The sequence below is a fragment of the Ogataea philodendri genome (assembly GCF_020536065.1).
Source record: "Ogataea philodendri strain CBS6075 chromosome Unknown scaffold12, whole genome shotgun sequence".
Taxonomy (NCBI): domain Eukaryota; kingdom Fungi; phylum Ascomycota; class Pichiomycetes; order Pichiales; family Pichiaceae; genus Ogataea; species Ogataea philodendri.
In genome coordinates, this window is record NW_025764230.1 from 278,954 (window position 1) to 298,920 (window position 19,967).

Sequence of the window (19,967 nt, forward strand, 5' to 3'; positions counted from 1 at the left end):
TCAGTATTTGGTATCTAAAATGTCAGAATCTTTTTCTCTTGTTTGCTATGAGTGGCACTTCGAATCGGCGATCCAGCAAGGATTTTGAAACAGAGACCGACGCCTTTGGCGTGATCCAGAACGACGTATCTTCAGATTCGTCTGTTGGGTATGATCCTGTGATCGACCATCGAAGACACTCTGTCAGTGTTTCTGCTCCAAGACGTTCGCATCCGCGGAAAAGGGGTCCAAGTATCAGTGCTCCTGCTGTTTCGATGGACCATCCTCGAACTCGACTAAATAAGGTCTTGGCATCGGGAAGTTTGAGCTCGTCGTCTCCAAGACACAAGTACAACTCGTTGGACGAGGTGAGAGAGTCCAAGTTCCAGAAATTCAAAAGCTATAATAATGCCCTCAAGCAAAACCATTCTTTGAGCGGAGTCCAATATAAAACCGAAAATCCGTTCGAATCGACTTTGAAACGGTCCTCTTCCCCAACATCTCCATACAAGGATGACCCTAACTCCGATTCGTACGGTTCTGGAGACGAGGACGAGGAGTCAAACTCAGTGTACGGCTCGTCTAATCCGTCTTCTAGGAGATCGTCCAACGCCTCTTCTCTGGACGACGTTTGTTTCCCCGTGGAGAGTCTGGATGAAGCTGGAAAGCGCAAGGTTTGGCCTGATATCTCTGTTCTACAGCAGTTCGTCGACGAAGAGCTGGAAGAGTTCAAAAAAATCACAGAGGCATCCACTGCTCTGTCGCAGCAGTCCTCTGCAAACGGAACAGAGGACCGGATCAATTTCCAGTATCCGTTGGTCTCAAACGTTGAACCAGGAGAAACAGAGCCCCTTTTTGTTCAAAATGAAAGTGAAAGGGATATACTCAATGGAAGGCTTAGGCCTCGCAGGGTTGTTCCCTGGGGCGACTCTAAACACATGACAACCGAGATTGAAGAAATTAGCCAGCCAAAAAGTCTCAGATTCACCTATTTCAGAGAGGACTTGGAGAACACCATCCACGCATCTAACATCTCTGGGCTTGTTCAGAACAAATATTCCTTGGGTGATCTTTTTGGACGCTATTCGGCCGAGCATGGCCACCAGACACCATACATTGCTACTACCCAACCGTCTCAAGCGAACCTCAAACCAAGAGTCTCGGGAACGTCCACACCAACACCTTCGATAATTGCAGAGAGTAGCAGCTCTGCGTCTGAAGTGCCCCCATTTTGGCTAGACGTTCTTAATCCTACCGAGGAAGAGATGAAAGTACTTTCCAAGGCTTTCAGCATCCACCCATTGACGACAGAGGACATTTTCATGGGAGAGACCAGAGAAAAGGTGGAACTATTCAAGGACTACTATCTTGTGTGTTTCACCTCCTTTGACGTGGTTCAAGAACACCATAATAGGAAAAAAGCATTAGAGAGAGCGTTGGGATCGTCTACCATGTCTGATGACGAGAGCGTTTCAAGCAAGCAGCGTAAGAAAGCTTGGTATCGCCGTACGTTAAGCCAGCTCCTGCAAAGGAAAGGATCTGCTCACGAGCTCGACAAACAACGGGCTCCTTCTATGATTTCCAAGAAACGAGAAGGTGGAAAGAAGAAAAAGAAGAACGGCGATTTGGAACCTCTCAACATGTACATAATAGTGTTCAGGGATGGTGTGATCACCTTCCACTCGAAACCAACTCCTCATCCAGTGAATGTTCGTCGCAGAATCCGGTTGCTTAAGGATTACTTGAGTGTGACTCCGGACTGGATTGGATATGCTCTTATTGACGACATTACCGACGCTTATGCTCCATTGATCGAAAGTATTGAAGACGAGGTGAACGCTATTGAAGACACAATATTGGTAATGCAGAGCGGAGTAGACTCTGACGACGACTCTGACAGTGAAAGTGATGAAGAGGAGGAGAAGGTTTGGCTGAAACTTAAGAGACGAACATCGACTGTGGATAAGTCGTCGCTATTTTCGTGGAAGTCAAAGTCATCGGCTTCATCATCTTCTTCACAGGACACTAGAATTTTGAGCTGGAAACGGAAAGGAGACATGCTGCGTCGTATTGGGGATTGTCGCAGAAGGGTCATGTCTCTACTCCGACTTCTCGGTTTCAAGGCAGATGTGATCAAGGGATTTTCCAAGAGATGCAACGAGCGGTGGGAGGTTGCACCAAGGTCTGAGATTGGAATGTATCTTGGTGATATCCAGGATCACATAGTTACCATGGTACAGAGTTTGAATCACTACGAAAAGCTTCTCGCACGGTCTCATTCCAACTACCTCGCCCAAATCAATATCGACATGACCAAGGTGAACAATGATATGAACGACATATTGGGAAAGATCACCATTCTTGGTTCGATCGTGCTTCCGCTGAACGTTGTTACCGGATTATGGGGAATGAATTGTATTGTTCCCGGTCAAGACTCTCCTGGTTTGACTTGGTTCTGGAGCATCTGTTTCAGTATGCTTGTGTTTGCAGTGACAGCCTACATTTATGCTAGAAAAGTCAGTGGAATCGTTTAATTTACATATCAACGAGATAGTTACTTGGGGCAAGGCCGGAATCACCAGTGTTGACGTTTTCTGCAAACCACCAGCCGTCTGGCTGTTGGTGCAAGATCATTAGAATATCACGTTTTTTGAAGGAGAGCTCCTGTTCGATACTCGCAGTATACGAATACTGGGCACGACAATATTTGAGAACAGGGAATCCTTCTGACGATCTGGATGGCAGGTTTGTTTGATTAACAAATTTTCCTTTCAGAGTTGTGGACGACTTGGACTTTCTCATGGAGCTGTTTCTTGTTATTGAGGTGATTCTTTTGTCGTTGGTTGTTTCAAGCTTTGGCTCGTCGCTAATTTGCATCGATTCACGGAACTTTGACATGCTTCCGTTTCCACCCAACTTGAGGTCGCTTAAATATGCCTCCAACGGATTCACAGGCTGTTCCGACTTGCCAAAGATATTGAACTTTCCAAGACGGATAGGTTCTGTTGGCCTGTCTGAGAGCATGGAATGTAACAATGGATTGGAGTAGGTGGACTCCTGTTTTGATTGTTTGAATGGGTCTTCATGTGCACTGGAAGCTGTTGTTTCGTCTGAGTAATCAGAAAAGACGTTGTGAGAGTTGTGCTCTGACCCGGTGGCATTGCTTGTACGCATTTGGGACATCTGGGACGCCTCCTGCTGGGCTTCTTCTTGGAGCTGTTTGAAAGTCTCCTCACGTCTGTCAATGAGATCAAATTGGACCTGTTGTGTTTCAGTTGGCTTTGGAGGTGGCACCTTCTTGCGTTCGCGCTGCTCTCTTTGTGCCGAGATCTTTGGAATGCTGCTCAGGTCGACTGTTTGAATGCCGCCTTTTCTTTGAGGAACACTTCCATGCGCATAGTCAATGAACTCGATTGGTGAAGCCATGGTTTTACCTGTTTTGAACTCGTCAACGAAGGCAGAAACGTCTGCCCGGTAAGAACATTTCTCCAGACTCAAACGGATATTTTCACAGCTTTGGTCGTCAGTGATACAGGTCGAGCTGACGGTGTTTGCGTACTCCCAAACGTTGGCCTTGATGGTTTTAATTTTTTCCTCCTCCATGGACTGCAACGTCTCACAGCAGGAGAACCACTCGTTTTTCCATACATCCAACATGTTGTTGTACTCATCCACCATTTCACGGTATTCCGCGCGTTCAACACTCATCTGTTCCACCATCTTGTTGACCTTCATTTGTGTGCGATATGCCTCAGTCTCGTCCATCAGAATCTGCTCTGTTTTATAGTTGTTGATCTTGATCCAATGGGCCTCATACTTCTTCCGTGCAAGTTCCACCTTGGACTCCAGATGGCGTCTGTGTTTGACAAGTTTGGCAATTCCCGTCTCCAACGCTTTACCGCGAGATTTGCGTTCGGTAAGATATTCTTCCAGCGGATTATAAACATCGGTTGCAATTCTGTTTGCTTGCGTATAGTGGCTGTTTGCAAGCTGAGTGGTTTCATCTGTGAGGGCTTCCATGCTGTTTTTGAACGTGCTGTCCATCTCGTTCTTGCCAAGGTCATACTTGCGAGCCAACGAGCTCAGCCGTTTGCCATATTCTTCCTCAATGGCTATCCGTTCTTTATAGAAAGCCAGCACCGAGTCTGCGGTCTTGGACCCTGCGTGGAAGTGCCCAAGCAGGAACGAAGATGCTGAATCGTCTGTCGACCAGAAGTTACGCGAGTATAGATGGTCCATGAAAAAAGCAAATTGGAATCAAATTCGTTTTAAATGTATATTTACATATTTCCCAAACAGACGTTTATTAGGGTCCCGGTAAAATATGATTACATAACGCATTTGTTAATACAAGTTTTTGCTTTTTTTCCATTACTCTCGCTTACATCTCTATGTATGTGCAAGGAACTGATAGCTAACACCGTAACGTCTCATGCATCATATAACAAGTTGAACTTGGTATTTCTACACGGTACGCCTAGAGTATTGCCACAAACACTCGACGTACTTAAGCAGCAATGGTCACCTCAACATCAACACCTGGCTCGATGGTGATTTGGGTAATCTTCTTAACGGACTGAGCTGGAGCGTGCAAGTCAATGTATCTCTTGTGGATTCTCATCTCGTAAGTCTCGTAAGTCTTAGAACCCTCACCGTTAGGAGTCTTTCTGGTGGAGACAGTCAGAGACTTGGTTGGCATTCTAACTGGGCCCTTCTTGAAGAGCTTTTCTCTCTCAGCGTTTTGGATGATGTTCTGAGACACCTTCTCAAGCTGCTTGACCTTGGTGGAGATCAGAGTGATTCTGATCTTGTGGATTTCTGGTTCCTCGATGATTTTCTTTTCTTCAGACATGATGGTTTGAGACGTTCAAAGTTGAAAATATCAACGGCTTGAAAAATATTTTTATTGCGACGGGTACGCGGCAGGGTAAGTTTTTCGGTGGAGTTTTATTCTATTTAAATATCACGTGAGCTGCACGTGACGCTTTTTAGAAGACGGTGCCGTCGGCAAAGAGCTCGATGGGTGGGCCCCCGTTGGACCGCAGTTTGGCTGCAACAAGTCTACCGGACTTCCAGGAGCCGGCTTCGATCAGCTGGGGCAACGAGAGCTCGTATTTTGTTCCGGTAACGTCCAGTTTATCGTTCACCAGCGACAAAATGTGGTCGAGTAGCACAATGGTTGAAGATCTCCACTCGACAATGAGGTCGTCGTCCGGCGTGTACAGCGGGATGGTTGAGCTAAGACCCTGTTTGATAGAAAAGTCGATTCCTTGTTTCAGTTTCGACTCTTTCACTTTCAATACTCCAAAGTCCACAAACAGGCCCCCGTTACGGTACTCGGGCAGACCTGTCATGTAATGAGCGTTTTTGATGGTGAAGTGGCCAAACTTCTGCAGCGGCAAGAACAAAGAATATGTGAGCCATTGCGTGAGCTTGTGGAAGGTGACCACTTTGGCGGACTCGGGAGCCTTATCGCCATATTTTTCGTGTGCTTCCTGGATCTTGCTCTGCAGGTACCAGGAGTCGCCGATACACTTGCCGTCGACCTTGATACGACCTTCTGTTGGCCAGATCGGGTTGAGTCCCTCCATGAGACACTTCCATAGAACAGGCAGGTCGATTGTGTTGTCAGTTGACTTGGTCTTGACGAAGTCCACCAAATTGCCTGGTCGAGCGTCTTCACCAAAGATGGTGCTATTTTCCACGAGAGTGGTTCCCAACTTGTTGAGAAGCTTGAGACGGCCTTCAAACCCAGAGATTGGGTTCGTCTCCGACACTTGCAGGCCGTCCTTGAGTTCCTGGGCGGATAGCTTGGCGAGTTTGGCCCCGTTGACCACGTAGCTATCTCCGTCGCTGAACACGCCGTTGAGGAACATGTGGAAACTGGCCACGGCGATCCCCTCTGATCTGCCGATTTTGGTGCCGTCCTCGTCAAACGACCACTGGTTGCCCGCTCCGGCGTCCAGAAGCACACTCACGATAAACAGATCGATAAGCTTCTTGCAAATTTCGTAATCGTCCTGGCCGGCCAACTGGGTCTGGATGAACTTGGTGAGTCGCGGAGTGTTTCCGCACTCAAAGTGCTGGTATCTCCCATGGACCGGGATCGTGAGAAAACTCTCGTTTGTGGGGAAAGACGACTTGATAGTGGAGACGACAAAATCAACCGTTTCCGACAGCTTGGACAGGTCCACGTCGAAGTTGGTGAGCTTGTTATCAAACAGCAGCGTCTTGGTCGACGAATTGGTCTCTCGAACCGACTCGATCGAAAGCAAATACTCGGTAGAAACAGCCATAAAACAGCAGGTCCTCGAGTCCAATATTTATAGATAGCGATAATGCACAATCAGCCGGAGAGCGTCGGGTGTTGTTCCGCGTCTTGTCGACTGTCGACAAGCATTTTGGAAAAAAAATATTCAGTATTTAATATCCTTGATGCTTCGACAGTGGGCCAGACATTACGCCAAGCCGGCCATCAAGGTGTCGTACGACGTGGGCAAGTTTGACCCCGAGCGGATCCGAAAGGCCACAGAAAAGGCCAACGAGCTTCTCCGCAGAATCAACGACGAAACCAACACTGAGCACCAAGTACAGAGATCTGCCAATGCCAGAATAGACGAAGCACAGAGGTCCGGATACAAGTCATCAGTGGTGGACGACGATTATCTAGATGTGCCCACGCATCCGCAGCAGCAGGCAGAGCTTCTGAAAAGTCACCGCTATAAAACTTCGTCCGAGAGATATGTGTACAACCAGGACGGATCGGTCACAGATCGACTACAACGGCCCCACAAACAGTCCAGACAGGCTCCACGGTATCCTTTGCCGTCGCAGGACGAGCGGTTTTGGTCTCAGCTCGAGGACTTCGCAGGATTATTGGTGTTGAAGAACGAGAGTCCTGCTACCTCTTTAAGCTACAAGGCCCTTGCAGACTCTGTGGAGTCGATCAACCTGTACCACAATTCGCATATGGACCCCCGATTCACCGATCCGAACGATTTCTCGCTTGTTTGTGACTACTATTTAACCCGCAAACTGCATTTACTAGAAAACAGGCTCCATCCTGCGTTCACAGCATCTTCTCTCGACCAGACCTCGGTAGCCATATTGGGCATCACTAACAAAGGTTTTGCAGAAACAACAGACCCGCTTCAGCTGTTTGTGAACGCTCTGAAGCCGAAATTCTCCATCATTTGCTGTACACTGAATGTCCCCAAATATCCCGTTCTCACCCAACTGAGCCAGTCCAACGACCACATCAAACAAAATCTATACACTCTTGCATCTCTGGGACTCACCAAACCCCAAAAACTAGAAAACGGCTGGATCGTGTTGAAAGGAGAAACTAATTAGCATTAATTAATACGTATCGCTCAACGCTGCTGTCTGATGTAGTTTGCTATGGTTTCGGCAACATCGCTCTTGGCAACCTTCGAGTTCTTCTCGAACGCCTTCTGGTACACCTCCTGGACCTGTTTGTTGTTCTCGTCGATCTCGCCGTTTCTGTCCTCGGCAAAAGTGTACTCTCTTTGGGGCTCGTTGATATCTGGCTCCACCAGTCCGTGTTCGTACCCGTCGTCCTCATCTTCTGCATCCGACAAAGTGTCAACAGGCTCCTTTTTGCCAAGCCCAAGATCCTTCATCAGATGGCTCAACTGTTTTTGCTTGGCCTCCTTCTCCTTCTCCTCTTTCTCCTTAATTATCCGTTCTCTTTCCTTTTGATAGTAGTCATTATATTCCTCAACTTTGGAGTCAACAGCGTCCAAGAACTCGTCAAATCCGGCACCCGTGTATGCTGAGCACCCAACAACGTCCAACGTCGAGTAGAATTCCTCCAGCATCAAACTCATGCTGTTGACCAACGAGGCCATGTAGCCAGATCCGTTGCTGGTCTCATCGTTCAATTCGCTGTTGGTTCTCAGAGCATTCTGGAAAGCCTCAAAGTCTGTCATCCATTCCTTGGCAAAGTCTGCGTCTCTGACATCGGTCTTGTTGAACACGACAATCATTGGCAACTTGGTCTTGTACAAGATCGAGCACGCATAAAGCATGTTGGAAATAAACGTTGTTGGAGACGAGCTTCTTGGAGTATCTATGATGTATGCTATGACGGTTGGGAAGGTGGACGCGAACGCCTCAGTGATGATGGCACCAGAGGCAGACCAGATGAAACACTCGATTTGCCCTGGAGTATCCACAATACAGTGCTTAAACTTGTCTGATTTCTTGTCGACCAAGCCGATCACCTGGTCAATTTTAGTGGAGAACAGGTTGAGTGACGTGACAATAGCTCCGTTGGGACCCAAATTGTAGTTCTCCATCACTTTCTTGTACTTAACAGAATCTCTGATATCAATGTTACACCCGAAAGGGACTTTCAAAACGGCCGGATCAAGGTTGATAACATAGGGAGCCTCTTTCTTTGTATGTAGATGGGAATTCAGACGCTGGAGAAACGTAGTTTTTCCAGAACCAGCCATTCCAACACAGATAATCGTTGCCGGAGCCATGTTTAGTAATTAGTCGGTCTCGATAAATTTTTTTAGAAAAGATTTTGGCTAATTTTTTTTTACCGTGCTAACAAATGGACGTTCAAGCTCTTCACCAGTGTTTCCTCGGAACACTTCAGGCCAGCCCGACGATCAGAAAGCAGGCTGAAAGTCAGTTGAAACAGGCTGAGACTATCGTGGGCTTCTTGGGAGCCTGTTTAGATATCTTAGAGGCAGACTCTGTTGAGCCTGTCGTGAAACATGCATGTTCCATCTATTTTAAAAACCGCATCCTCAAGTATTGGGCCGATCCGAACGGTCACATCGATGAAGGCGAAAAACCCGCCATTAGAGATAGAATCATTCCCATGATTTTGAAATTGGAGCGTACGTTAAGAAACCAGTTTGTTCCTGTCTTGAGCGTAATGATATCTTCTGATTTCCCTACACATTGGCCAAACTATATCAGCACCACAAAACAGCTGCTCCTCAATACTTCCGATATCCAATCCATGTACACGGGAGTACTATGTTTTTCCGAGCTGGCCAGATACTATAGATGGAAAACCAACGCTAATCGTCACCAGGAACTCGACCCAATCATCGTGGACATATTCCCAAGTCTTTTGCAGATCGGCCAACAATTTGTGGCCAACCCTTCTGCATACGATAAGCATTTCGAAGCTGGCGAAATAGTCAAGCTCATCATCAAATCGTACAAGTTTGTGGTGTACCACGACTTGCCGGAACCGTTGCAACAACAAGACAGTTTCTTGCAATGGGTCACGTTCCATGTCAGCGTGATCAACATGGACCTACCTGCATCTGTGATGAGTTTGGACCCAGAAGACCGTTCGCTCAGTCCGTGGGTGAAAAGTCAAAAGTGGGCCTATGCCAACTTGTACCGTCTTTTCGAAAGATACGGCTCTCAAAGACTCTCCAGCCGTTTTGAATACACCGAGTTCCAAAGCATGTTTAGCAATAACGTTGTTCCTGGACTGTTGGAAGTGTATTTCAAGAGAATAGAGGACTGGAGACAGCAGAAAACCTGGATTAGCGGCGCTTCCATGTATCAGATCATTTTATTTCTTGAACAATGTGTGGTGCAGAGCTCTTGTTTTCAGCTTGTCCAGCCTCATATCCCTCAATTGATATCAGAGGTGGCATTTCCGCTGTTGATCCCCACGGAAGAGGTGCTGGACATGTTCAACAACGACCCAACAGAGTACATCCACATGATTCTGGACTTTTACGAGGAGACAAACTCGCCCCAAATTGCAGTTCTGGGCCTCATTTACACGCTTGTTGAGAAAAGACCCAAGGTCGCGCTGGAGCCAGTTCTTCAGTTTGCATACCAGAAGCTGGAGTCTTTCTCAAAATTGGCCGAGTCTGAGGATGTTGCCAAGGAGAAAGAGTCTGTTCTGCGGATTGTGGGCCAGATCGCCCGCAGACTCATGGCTACCAAGTCTCTTGCTGACCAGATAGAGCCGTTCTTGGCCAGCTATATCCTGCCAAACTTCAAGTCCCAATATGCATTCCTCAGAGCACGTACCTGTGACGTGGCTACCAAATTCGATTCCCTGGAGTTTAAGGACCCAAACAATTTGTCTGTGCTTTTCAATGGCGTGCTTTCGTGTTTCAACGAGTACGACAGTCTTCCGGTGCAGTTCGAAGCTGCCCGTGCGATCCAGGCGTTCTTGTCGTTTGACCAGTTTAAAGAGGCATTGGGATCTATTATTGTGGAGTCTATGGAGAAACTGCTGGAGTTGTCCAACAAAGTGGACAGCGATGCTATTTCTGCTGTTATCCAGGAGTGTGTCGAGTGTTACTCTGCGCAGTTGCAACCGTTTGGAGCCAACTTGATGGCCAAACTTAGCGAGCAACTGCTTCGTCTTCTGACCGAGATCTACGAAGCTTCCAACAGCGGACCTGATGCTCTGGACACGGACGACGTTACTGACAAGCATGTTGCTGCATTGGGTGTTTTCAACACGATGGTGACAGTCCTGTTGTACTTTGAAAGCTCACACGAACTGATTGCTGGTCTGGAGCAGAGTTATGCTCCGGTTGTGCAATACACTTTCGAGAAGGAACTCGACGACTTTTACGCTGAAGCTGCAGAGTTGATTGAAAACACGCTGTTTTTGACCAGATCTGTGTCGCCAGCTATGTGGACGCTGTTTGAGAGCATGGTCACCGCATTAATGAAGAACGACTTGTCGATTTTTGTTGAAGACGTGACTCCATCGTTGAAGAACTATCTGGTTTACGGAGCTTCCGTCTTACGCGAGAACAAGCAGTACCAGGAGGCCTTTTTCCAGATCATTGCGCAAATTCTGTCTGGAGAGGACTCTGAAATTGGCGAGATTTATGCAGCCGACGAGTTGGCATCCACTTTTGTGCTAACGCTGGACAAGTCGTCGGTTGCTCCGTACTGTGGCCGTTTGGTGCAGACGATTCTGGAGAAACTGTCCTTGGAAGACACTATGCACTCGTCGGACAGTTTCAAGATCTCTTTGCTGGGTGTTGTGATTTCCGGGCTCGTGGTGAACCCAAATGTGTGTGTGCAGACTCTGATGGAGGCTGGAGCGTTGGAATCGTTCATCTTGAGCTGGTTCAAGCTTGCTCCGAAGATGAAGCACGTTTTCGACCTCAAGGTGAGTGTTTTAGGGTTCTTTTCGTTGTTGAGCATCGAGTTTGAGGCATTGAAACAGTTACAACTGGACGGCGTGATTCCTCAGATCGGTCACGCTCTGGCGATCCAGTACGAAAAGCTTCCGGCAGCAATTAGTGATTTGGAGAAAAGAAGAGCCGACTTTAATGCCGACGAGCATCTCTCAAAACAGGAGTTTAGCGACGACTGGGACGAGGACGAGGAGTCCAATGCTACACAGGACTACTTGCAATTTTTGGAGAGAGAATCTGGACTTTTGGACGTGGACGACGACGAGTACGAGGAAGATCCGTTCTCCAACACGGTTTTGGACAACATCAACGTGTTCAAAGCATTGAAGGATTGTATGGGCCAACTGCAAGCGTTCCCGGAGAAATATCAGCTGCTGGTTGGACAATTGGACTCTAAAGAACAGACGACCCTACAAAATATAGTCCATATTGCACAATAAAAAAAGAAAAAAAAAAAATTGAAAAATAGGGCACCACCAGACAGATCTCTATTATAAACTAGCAGGAAAAATATTCTGGAATAAATAAATTTGCTCCCGTTTCCGAACTTTCCGGGATTAGTTAAAAACACCTTGGTAGCCCCTGAATTTAAACATCAATTAACATTTGGAATATCATCAACATCATGGGAAACGAGATCGGAACGAAAGTTGCACAATTTTACGAGAGATTGCACGGGCTTGTGTACTATAGTCTCCCCTTTTATGTCATGACGTCAACAGAGACGGCGTTCACTTTTGTTTCCATTGTGCTTGTTTCTGTGATTCTGACGTACGGAGTTAGTGCTCTGGTGTACCATAGTGCGCTACTGGCGCAGAAGTTCATCGATCTAGACCACGTTGTGCAGTTTGGGAGCCTCAAGAACTGACTGTTCTGTTTCGAATGACCCCCTTTATCTTAATGACCCCTGGATTGAATGTGATGATTGCATCAAGCTCTTATAATGCTGTACTGTGATAGCATCAATTAGTTGGCCTAGGCTAGCAGATTCCGTCACACCACCTAATAGTTCCACTATTTTGGAATGCGAGCAATGAAGTTTTTATATACTTAATATGAAAGCAAATTCCCTATTCTGGTAGTCTCTCAAGCGGTATGCATACTGGGACCTCGTTTCACTGCCCCTCCGGGCCAATTATATACATGTTGCGCAGAGGTAGCGCTGTTATTTATTTGTGCTTGTTTGTTTTATGTCACCTTGAAAAATTGCTTAATTGGGAATATCAATTGGACCCCGGATTTTATTCAATGTAATCTTGGCTCTGCTGTCAGTTTTGGTTTTATCCAATATATCCTGATCGGGCGACTCAATGAGATTCGCTCTATCCATCTTGACGGGTCTGCTGCTTCCCAGACGTCCAATGGTAAAACACTTTTAAATCAAAAGGGACGCTTTTGTGGTTGTTGAATTAATATAAATTCACCCTAGTTTCCTCTCTTTGGATCATCATCCAACAAAATGCAATCCTCTCTCAACGCTTCCCAAAGACAAGAACAAGAAGACGACGCCGACTACGGCAACTTTCTCTACAGCAATACAGTCTGGAGTTCCTTTTGCACCATCTGCTAGAAACCGTGTTCGTCGGAGAAAGTACTTGTCGTTCTGACTAGTCGCCAAAGTTGCTACCAAACCATGTTGGTTCGTCCACTTTATATTTTATCTCTGGCCAGAGTTTATATTTCAATTAATTTCGCTAAACACAATCTTTCCCTCTAAAATTATTTGTACGCGTTTTCTTTAATGGCCCTTGAGACCATCTCATTTTCCGCCTCCACAAGCAACATCGTTGCCATCCACCAGCTGATCTCGTCGATCTTGCCCTTCGGCGGCAGCTGTCTCATCAACATCACCGCCAATGGGCTTGGCTTCAGTGTGGTTGATAACAACATTTGCAAAGTGTTTTTGACCCTCGATAAACGCATCTTTAGCAGTTTTCAGTTCAACCCAACTTGGATCAAGAAAGAACGTGTCTTGGTCTCGGACGACGAGGGCACGACCGACGACGATGCAGACTTAGACTCGGTCCCGGACCGAGCCCGCTCCATTTCCGTCAACCTTGATCTCAAATCGCTAATCGAAACAATAAATATACACATCCCAGGAGACAAGGAAAACATCGACCTACGAACAAAATGCATCATGAGCTACCAGGGCGAGGGGCATCCGTTTGTGTTGACGTTCGAAGACGACTTCATCATCGAAAGGTGCGAACTAACGACACTGTTTATCGACCCCTCCGATTTCGAGGCAGACTCCACAGACTCTCAGTCTGAACCATCGCTTTTCCAGCTCGACACATCAAAAACGATGCTCGACCTCACGCTACAGTCGTCCATTGTTTACGACGCCCTTAAAGATATGAAAGACTTGAACACCCAGGAACTTATCATCTACTGCTCCAACACCGAGCCAGAGAGCCAGAAGAAACTGGTGCTAATATCCAAGTCAGAGGACGACTCCATTGGCTACTCCAAGCTACTAGTTCCCACCAGAAAACCATTCCTCAAAGAACTGAGTCTGTTCAAGCCGGAACCAACAGAGTCCCATTTCCAAATGGTACCCTGCTCAACTACGATCTCGTCGTTCTACAACTTTGCATACTTCTCCAAGATCCTCAAGGCCATCCGTCTGTCTAAATCGATCAAAATCCGCAAAGATCTTGGCGGACTCACATCTGTTTCGCTGCTTGTGGGGTCTTCATCTTTGAACGGATCTAATCTGTCTTCCGCAGACGGCAAGAACCTGTTCTACGGCACCGGAGTCGAGTTCACCACACTGGAGTCCACACAGGTCGACGACTCTGGTGCGTTCAGAAACGGCTACCACAACCGGTTTGTGGAGCAGCTGATACGAGAAGACGAAAACGTCAAGGTGATCAAAATCGCCAGAAACGGCCAATTGACCACCATCGACGACTACTTTCAGTCCGTCAACACACAGTTGTCTGTGCCGAGCTCGGCTGGCGAGCCAAATGAGCTCCAGATCACCGACGAGCTGGCCCAGTCTGTCCTGGGACTCGGCCCTGCACCCGCACAGGAACCGAAACAGACCGGCCCGACCAAGCCGTCGCGGTCGAAAAAACGCAAGCTCGAACCCCGCAAGAATAACAAGTCCGATAAGGCAGACCGACTGCAGACCGTGGGCGGTGCCATCGAGATCCCGCTCTTTATCTAACTGTCTGCTGCTGCCAACCCCAAAAAGTGTCACGTGATTTTCACACCTTCGTGCGAACCCTGGTTGGTTGGGTAAATTTTTCACAAAATATTTTCTTACCACTAACTGACCAGATCTATCTGAGGAAGAAGTTACTAATATGTCTGACGTTGAAGAACAAGTCCAAGTCGAAGAAGAAGTTGTTGTTGAAGAATCGTCCTCCGTTTCCATCGAGGACTGTCTGCAAAAGGTGTTGAGAACCTCTTTGGTTCACGACGGTCTTGCCAGAGGTCTTAGAGAGGCCATCAAGGCTCTTGCCAGAGGTGAGGCTGAGCTGTGTGTCTTGTGCGACTCTGTCACCGAGGCCAAGATCATTTCTTTGGTCGAGGCTTTGTGTAACGAGCCAGAAGAGAAGATTCCTTTGATCAAGGTTTCCGACGCTAAGCAACTTGGTGAGTGGGCTGGTCTCTGTGCTTTGGACAGAGAGGGTAACGCCAGAAAGGTTGTTGGTGCTTCTTGTGTTGTCATCAAGAACTGGGGTGCTGACTCCGAGGAGAGAAACGTCCTTTTGGAGTACTTCTCTCAGCAGTAAATTTATAATGTATAAATATAGTTATATCTTGACTGCACATTAATTATCCTACACGTAGACCGTTGGTTTGTTTCAGAATCTTTGTCGTATTACACATGATTGGCCATCCCGTGGCCTATAACTCGAAATCCATCTCGTCCTTGAACTCCTCGTCGTCCTCGTCCACGATGGCCGAGTCATTCTGCGTTCCTGCAAGCGGGTCTTCGTCATCGTCCTCGAAATCCACGTCGAAGAAATCGTCGTCAGAACCAACAATGCTGGTGTACAGCAGCTTGGCCTCGGTAACGATCCCGTCGTACGAGACCTCCGCAGAAGGCATGTTCGAGTACAACACCTCATGATCAACAGAGTTTTCAGACCCTTGGTTCAACGCGTTCTTGAAGATGTTCTCGTTGACAACTCCAAATGGCTCCACAGACGTGAATTGCGTGAACATCAGCTTGAACAAAAAGGTCAGCTTCTCCTTAGGAACAAACTCTTTGAACGACTTTCCAAGCTTGACAGAGTTGATCACAGAAACGTTTCCGTCTGGTCTGACAACAACGTCGTCGTCAGTCAAATCGACGTCAAATCCACCATCCTCAGATTCCCGTAAAATACTTTCTTCAAGCTTCAAAAGAGCCGTCTCCAGGTCGTGTCTGGCCTTGTCGCCCTTCTCAACGGTCGACAAGTACCATATACACTGACCGTTCGGACAGCAGCCAGAGCCAGAGCCCATGATTATCACTTGAACAGGGAACGCGTTAGCAGATGGAAGACTGTTAGGAGGGAAGACAACAACAGCAGCAGATTCTCCTTCGGAAAACCACTCTTTGCAAGATTTGCTCACAATGGTGATCAGTCTAGTGATCTCGTACTGTTTGTCTGGGACGTTTTCTGCGTTGGCAGGTGCCTGCGATGGAGAGCACACAAGTCTTTCGGTGACCTTGACTGTGCTTCCGTCGGTGAAAGTGGCTATCTTTTTCTTGCTGTCATAGGATTGCAATTGCGAGTCCAGCTTGTAAGTTGCACCTGCCACAGCTGCGGATCTGCAGAAACCTTGAGAGATTTCTCCAGGTCCACCGAATTTCGAGTAAAGAACCGGGAATGTACCGTAAACACTGAATGAGGTCAAATATCTTCTAATTCTGGAAAGACCTTCAGGGGTTAAAATATTAGGAATAGGAGACAGACCCAAAGTAAAGCACAACTCGTTGACCTGGGCGGGAGTGAGTTTGTATTTTGCTTCGATAAACTCTGTGAATGGGGTTGTCTTGTATGCTTCTAATTCTTTGACAGATTTTGGTGAGTCCGACTCGAGAACGAGCTTCATGAACTTCATCAAGTGTCTTTTAGTTTCGAGAGAAAGCGACTGGTCGGTGAAGATCTCCTCTTTGGATGAAGACATTTTCCCAAAAGAGTCATTCTCGAAAGTGTGGAAACTGCTCAGAGATTGGAACTCCAAGTATCTGTACACTCTTGATTTGAGGAGCAGCGAAAGAAGGTCGGATCTTGCGAACATAACGCGGGGAGTCAGATCAATGCTGTAGTCTCTGCTGTTCAATTGATCCGGCCGCGGAATGTAAAGCAGGGCTTTCGAGTAGCCTCGGAATCCTGCGGTGTTGATATTAACATTGTGGCACCAAGCCTTAATTTGTTCGATCGTTAATGTGGAGGAAGTATCTCCGTAGTACGGATTGGAGTCGACATGGAGAACGTTGGAACCTTGCCAGGAAAGAGCCGCGGCCAAAACAGACTCCACGAGCCCTGTTCCGCAAATCAGCACGTCACACTGGTCAGGTGTGGTGGGCAAAGCGGGTTCTTCGATTCCGGCAAGATGCGGAATCACCGATGGCCGTCTGCCGGCAGGCATTGACGGTCTGCGTTCTGCCATCGAAGGCCGTCTTTCTGTGGTTGACAGTTTTCTGGATGATTCAACGGTGGCGGACATGTTGGAAACAGACAATCACCGTAAACGACTGGGCGGTAACAAATACAGTCGAGATTGGTGTGTGAGTGACTAGACGCCTAATTAGCAAGCTGTGCGCGGGATAATTGGAACACTTGGCGAGAAAATCGGTATTATAAAGCTTCTTGTTTGCCGAACGTCAAGATTATTGTTTTTTTTTGTTTTTCTCGTGTTCTCCATATCAAGATTGGTGTCCACAAAAAAAAATTTTCAGGTGTAAAGATGTGCTTGGGGGAAAACATCTGGGCACAGCACTAAGCCAAATTTATTCCTTTGGGAAGGCTCGGTAGCCAAATTGGTGCAAAATGAAGAAAAAAGTGTTTTAATTGGTAAATCATTTGCATGCTCGATGCACGGCGGCATTGTTATCGGAATTGGTAGCAAGCTCGGACGTCGAAAGGTAAACAATCCTGGCCCAGGTAATCTACGGAGCCTGCGGCACTATATGAAATTTACTACGTTGGGAAGTGTCTCTCTTGCGGCTGCGGAGCACTATAAAAAGATAAAGAGGTAGTAGCAGCACTTTTTGTATATTCTTCGGAAAACTTTTCAATTCTCTCGTATGAAGCTCACCACTTCCTTGTTGTCTCTCGCTTTGGCGGCCGTTGGCCAGGCTTATTCGTCTGGTTCAGCCTCTGCTTCCGCCACCTCTTTTTACCCAGTGAAGACCGCCGGTCTTAACGAAACCGTCTATGAGGAGCTCGAAATTTACAAGCCCCAGGTTTTCATCATCAACATGTTCAGCTACGAGGCCGAGCCATTCTTGGAGGAGTTCAAGCTCGTTCACAATGTCTCCATTCCTGGTCTTTCTCCAATCTATCCTGAGATCCATTGCAACCACAATTACTCTCTTTGTGAGGTTATCACCGGAGAAGGTGAAATCAATGCCGCAACCACCATTACTGCTTTGAGTTTGAACCCAACCTTCGACTTGACCGACACCTACTTCCTGATTGCCGGAATTGCAGGTATTTCTCCTCTGGAAGGAACTCTTGGTGACGTGACCTTTGCTCGGTTCGCTGTCCAGATTTTGGAGTACGAAGTCGACGCCCGGGAAATGCCTTCCAACTGGTCCACCGGCTACTTCAGCTACGGAACCACCAACTCCACCCAATACCCAACCGAGATCTACGGAACCGAAGTTTTCGAGGTCAACGAGAATCTCAGAGATAGAGCTTTGGAATTGGCTCAATCCGTCGACCTGTTGAACGGAACTAAGGCCAACGAGGAGTTCAGAATCAAGTACGATTACGCTCCAGCTAACAGAACCCCAGCTGCCATTGCATGTGATACCCTGACTTCCGACAACTACTGGTTCGGAAAGGACTTTGACGAGGCGTTTGCCAACTACACCGACTTGTTGACCAACGGAACCGGAACCTACTGCACTACCCAGCAGGAGGACAATGCCACTTTGGAGGCTCTGATGAGAGCTGCCCAATACGGCTTGGTTGACTTTAGCAGAATCGTTGTGATGAGATCTGCTTCCGATTTCACCTACGCCGACTTCTACGCCAATGAGACCGTTTACTTCTTCACCGAGGTCAGCCAAGGTGGAAGCAAAGTCGCTGTCGAGAACTTGGTTGTTGCCGGTAAGCCATTCATTGAGGACGTTCTTTACAACTGGGACTTGTACGAGAACGGAACCGTCTACGCTCCATCCAACTACATTGGTGACTTTTTCGGCTCTCTGGAAGACACCACCTACAGAGAGTGGGGATTTGACGTTTCTGCCTAGTTGATTGGCTCTGTTTTGTCCATTATAGTTTCAGTAGCAAAAATATCATTGATACCTTTATTTAATTATATTATTTTTAAGATGGCAATTCCTGTTGCTCAATGGGTGGCCGACGCGCGCGCTAAATTGACGCTAGCAGAGCATATTTGCAACGATGCCAACACATACATTACAACTTCGAACGAGAAATTGCAATTGCGCAACCGCAAGGTGCCGAAACTGCTGTATTTTCTAGATGCCCTTCAGCAGCAGATACAGCTATTGACGGTGATACGAGACTCCTTGGTGCTCAATCTCAACAGCGTGATGGAGCGACGGTCTGCTGTGCGGTCTGGGCTTTTGCGCGACGTCGACCGGCTCCAAAATACCATCAGTGTCATGAAAAACACCACTGTGGTGTTTGACGGCGAGACCTCGCTGTTTGACTACATCAGCGAGGCCGGGATCGAGGACCTGTTTGCTGATGTGGAACAGAACATCAAGGAGATTGACAGTCTGGTCAAGGGCAATCGCACAGACGCGTTGCTGATCCGGCTTAGCTCCGATCTGGATAACCTGAACAACGAGATGAACACGCTGATAAGCAAGGCGCACGACCTACGGTTGCTGGACGACCAGGACGATTTGGACGAGTTTGTGGACCCAATCACGAAACTGCTGGAGATTAACAACGAGCTGGAGAACGAGATGGTGGGGATGTTGACCGGGTTCAATAACCATTACGATCAATGCGAGAAGGGCCAAAAACTGCTGGAGGACCCGAGTTTTCCCGAGGACGAGAAAGAGGAGCTGGTGACGGTGCTGGAAAACGACGTCGAGGACCTGCCGGAGGTGATGCGGTCGCTCAAGAGCACGGGCGACGTGATCACCAAGAACTGTAAGGAGGTGATCAAGATACTGGATATCTTTGAGACGCTGTACGGGCTGGTGGAGAAGTTCATTGACGAGCTGCAGCAGTACGGCGAGCAGAAGCTGGTTGTGCAGCTGAACGAGTTTGTGGAGATCAACAGCGAGGTGGGCCGCAAACTCGAGGCTTCAGAGATTCACAAGGCCAGTCTTGCTCAGTACAACGACGACTTCCAGCAGTTTATCCGGTCGTACTACTCGTTGATCGTGGAGGTGGACCGGCGCGCGCAGGTGAACCAGCAACTGACAATGGCAATCAACAACTTCAAAGCCACGGTCAACAGCATCGTCGACAACGACTACGAGAAAAGGCTCGAGTTTCTGGACAAGCACGGCGACTTTATTCCGCAGAACCTGATAGACCCGCAGATCATCAATAGCACCACGCCGCAGATCGAGATCGCGTTCGACCACGAGCCGCTGCCGCCGCTGACGAAAGACGCAATCCAGACAGCTAAGAAATTCTTACGGTGAGC

The 19,967-nt window shown here is 47.6% G+C and overlaps 22 protein-coding genes across 22 annotated transcripts; 10 read left to right on the forward strand and 12 right to left on the reverse strand.

Moving 5' to 3' along the window:
- Positions 1-47: 47 nt before the first annotated feature.
- OGAPHI_007399 (uncharacterized protein) lies at positions 48-3,028 on the forward strand (the record flags this gene model as incomplete). The annotated part of the gene is made up of 2 exons (XM_046208791.1): positions 48-2,451; positions 2,757-3,028. 2 exons carry the CDS (start codon positions 48-50, stop codon positions 3,026-3,028), a joined length of 2,676 nt encoding a protein of 891 aa, XP_046057905.1.
- On the reverse strand, positions 380-1,297 carry OGAPHI_007400 (uncharacterized protein; the record flags this gene model as incomplete). The annotated part of the gene is made up of 2 exons (XM_046208792.1): positions 380-830; positions 1,125-1,297. 2 exons carry the CDS (start codon positions 1,295-1,297, stop codon positions 380-382), a joined length of 624 nt encoding a protein of 207 aa, XP_046057906.1.
- On the reverse strand, positions 1,778-2,074 carry OGAPHI_007401 (uncharacterized protein; the record flags this gene model as incomplete). The annotated part of the gene is made up of 1 exon (XM_046208794.1): positions 1,778-2,074. The coding sequence occupies one exon, from the start codon at positions 2,072-2,074 to the stop codon at positions 1,778-1,780; it is 297 nt and encodes a 98-aa protein (XP_046057907.1).
- On the reverse strand, positions 2,515-4,218 carry OGAPHI_007402 (uncharacterized protein; the record flags this gene model as incomplete). The annotated part of the gene is made up of 1 exon (XM_046208795.1): positions 2,515-4,218. The coding sequence occupies one exon, from the start codon at positions 4,216-4,218 to the stop codon at positions 2,515-2,517; it is 1,704 nt and encodes a 567-aa protein (XP_046057908.1).
- A 268-nt stretch (positions 4,219-4,486) lies between these two features.
- On the reverse strand, positions 4,487-4,831 carry OGAPHI_007403 (uncharacterized protein; the record flags this gene model as incomplete). Its single annotated transcript, XM_046208796.1, has 1 exon — positions 4,487-4,831. The coding sequence occupies one exon, from the start codon at positions 4,829-4,831 to the stop codon at positions 4,487-4,489; it is 345 nt and encodes a 114-aa protein (XP_046057909.1).
- Positions 4,832-4,967: 136 nt separating this feature from the next.
- OGAPHI_007404 (uncharacterized protein) lies at positions 4,968-6,275 on the reverse strand (the record flags this gene model as incomplete). Its single annotated transcript, XM_046208797.1, has 1 exon — positions 4,968-6,275. One exon carries the CDS (start codon positions 6,273-6,275, stop codon positions 4,968-4,970), a length of 1,308 nt encoding a protein of 435 aa, XP_046057910.1.
- OGAPHI_007405 (uncharacterized protein) lies at positions 4,999-6,312 on the forward strand (the record flags this gene model as incomplete). The annotated part of the gene is made up of 3 exons (XM_046208798.1): positions 4,999-5,312; positions 5,412-5,816; positions 6,093-6,312. The coding sequence occupies 3 exons, from the start codon at positions 4,999-5,001 to the stop codon at positions 6,310-6,312; spliced, it is 939 nt and encodes a 312-aa protein (XP_046057911.1).
- A 102-nt stretch (positions 6,313-6,414) lies between these two features.
- Positions 6,415-7,332, forward strand: OGAPHI_007406 (uncharacterized protein; the record flags this gene model as incomplete). Its single annotated transcript, XM_046208799.1, has 1 exon — positions 6,415-7,332. One exon carries the CDS (start codon positions 6,415-6,417, stop codon positions 7,330-7,332), a length of 918 nt encoding a protein of 305 aa, XP_046057912.1.
- A 20-nt stretch (positions 7,333-7,352) lies between these two features.
- Positions 7,353-8,489, reverse strand: OGAPHI_007407 (uncharacterized protein; the record flags this gene model as incomplete). The annotated part of the gene is made up of 1 exon (XM_046208800.1): positions 7,353-8,489. One exon carries the CDS (start codon positions 8,487-8,489, stop codon positions 7,353-7,355), a length of 1,137 nt encoding a protein of 378 aa, XP_046057913.1.
- OGAPHI_007408 (uncharacterized protein) lies at positions 8,029-8,292 on the forward strand (the record flags this gene model as incomplete). The annotated part of the gene is made up of 1 exon (XM_046208801.1): positions 8,029-8,292. The coding sequence occupies one exon, from the start codon at positions 8,029-8,031 to the stop codon at positions 8,290-8,292; it is 264 nt and encodes an 87-aa protein (XP_046057914.1).
- A 74-nt stretch (positions 8,490-8,563) lies between the features above and the next one.
- Positions 8,564-11,593, forward strand: OGAPHI_007409 (uncharacterized protein; the record flags this gene model as incomplete). Its single annotated transcript, XM_046208802.1, has 1 exon — positions 8,564-11,593. The coding sequence occupies one exon, from the start codon at positions 8,564-8,566 to the stop codon at positions 11,591-11,593; it is 3,030 nt and encodes a 1,009-aa protein (XP_046057915.1).
- On the reverse strand, positions 9,842-10,435 carry OGAPHI_007410 (uncharacterized protein; the record flags this gene model as incomplete). The annotated part of the gene is made up of 1 exon (XM_046208803.1): positions 9,842-10,435. The coding sequence occupies one exon, from the start codon at positions 10,433-10,435 to the stop codon at positions 9,842-9,844; it is 594 nt and encodes a 197-aa protein (XP_046057916.1).
- On the reverse strand, positions 10,837-11,978 carry OGAPHI_007411 (uncharacterized protein; the record flags this gene model as incomplete). The annotated part of the gene is made up of 3 exons (XM_046208805.1): positions 10,837-11,188; positions 11,369-11,497; positions 11,929-11,978. 3 exons carry the CDS (start codon positions 11,976-11,978, stop codon positions 10,837-10,839), a joined length of 531 nt encoding a protein of 176 aa, XP_046057917.1.
- Positions 11,979-12,894: 916 nt separating this feature from the next.
- OGAPHI_007412 (uncharacterized protein) lies at positions 12,895-14,328 on the forward strand (the record flags this gene model as incomplete). Its single annotated transcript, XM_046208806.1, has 1 exon — positions 12,895-14,328. The coding sequence occupies one exon, from the start codon at positions 12,895-12,897 to the stop codon at positions 14,326-14,328; it is 1,434 nt and encodes a 477-aa protein (XP_046057918.1).
- On the reverse strand, positions 12,913-13,490 carry OGAPHI_007413 (uncharacterized protein; the record flags this gene model as incomplete). The annotated part of the gene is made up of 2 exons (XM_046208807.1): positions 12,913-13,166; positions 13,481-13,490. 2 exons carry the CDS (start codon positions 13,488-13,490, stop codon positions 12,913-12,915), a joined length of 264 nt encoding a protein of 87 aa, XP_046057919.1.
- OGAPHI_007414 (uncharacterized protein) lies at positions 13,852-14,538 on the reverse strand (the record flags this gene model as incomplete). The annotated part of the gene is made up of 1 exon (XM_046208808.1): positions 13,852-14,538. The coding sequence occupies one exon, from the start codon at positions 14,536-14,538 to the stop codon at positions 13,852-13,854; it is 687 nt and encodes a 228-aa protein (XP_046057920.1).
- OGAPHI_007415 (uncharacterized protein) lies at positions 14,468-14,899 on the forward strand (the record flags this gene model as incomplete). The annotated part of the gene is made up of 1 exon (XM_046208809.1): positions 14,468-14,899. One exon carries the CDS (start codon positions 14,468-14,470, stop codon positions 14,897-14,899), a length of 432 nt encoding a protein of 143 aa, XP_046057921.1.
- A 95-nt stretch (positions 14,900-14,994) lies between these two features.
- On the forward strand, positions 14,995-16,902 carry OGAPHI_007416 (uncharacterized protein; the record flags this gene model as incomplete). Its single annotated transcript, XM_046208810.1, has 4 exons — positions 14,995-15,180; positions 15,250-15,569; positions 16,035-16,410; positions 16,570-16,902. 4 exons carry the CDS (start codon positions 14,995-14,997, stop codon positions 16,900-16,902), a joined length of 1,215 nt encoding a protein of 404 aa, XP_046057922.1.
- On the reverse strand, positions 15,015-16,829 carry OGAPHI_007417 (uncharacterized protein; the record flags this gene model as incomplete). Its single annotated transcript, XM_046208811.1, has 1 exon — positions 15,015-16,829. One exon carries the CDS (start codon positions 16,827-16,829, stop codon positions 15,015-15,017), a length of 1,815 nt encoding a protein of 604 aa, XP_046057923.1.
- Positions 16,903-17,409: 507 nt separating the features above from the next.
- On the forward strand, positions 17,410-18,585 carry OGAPHI_007418 (uncharacterized protein; the record flags this gene model as incomplete). Its single annotated transcript, XM_046208812.1, has 1 exon — positions 17,410-18,585. The coding sequence occupies one exon, from the start codon at positions 17,410-17,412 to the stop codon at positions 18,583-18,585; it is 1,176 nt and encodes a 391-aa protein (XP_046057924.1).
- On the reverse strand, positions 17,476-18,965 carry OGAPHI_007419 (uncharacterized protein; the record flags this gene model as incomplete). The annotated part of the gene is made up of 2 exons (XM_046208813.1): positions 17,476-18,581; positions 18,860-18,965. The coding sequence occupies 2 exons, from the start codon at positions 18,963-18,965 to the stop codon at positions 17,476-17,478; spliced, it is 1,212 nt and encodes a 403-aa protein (XP_046057925.1).
- On the forward strand, positions 18,667-19,965 carry OGAPHI_007420 (uncharacterized protein; the record flags this gene model as incomplete). The annotated part of the gene is made up of 1 exon (XM_046208814.1): positions 18,667-19,965. One exon carries the CDS (start codon positions 18,667-18,669, stop codon positions 19,963-19,965), a length of 1,299 nt encoding a protein of 432 aa, XP_046057926.1.
- Positions 19,966-19,967: the final 2 nt, after the last annotated feature.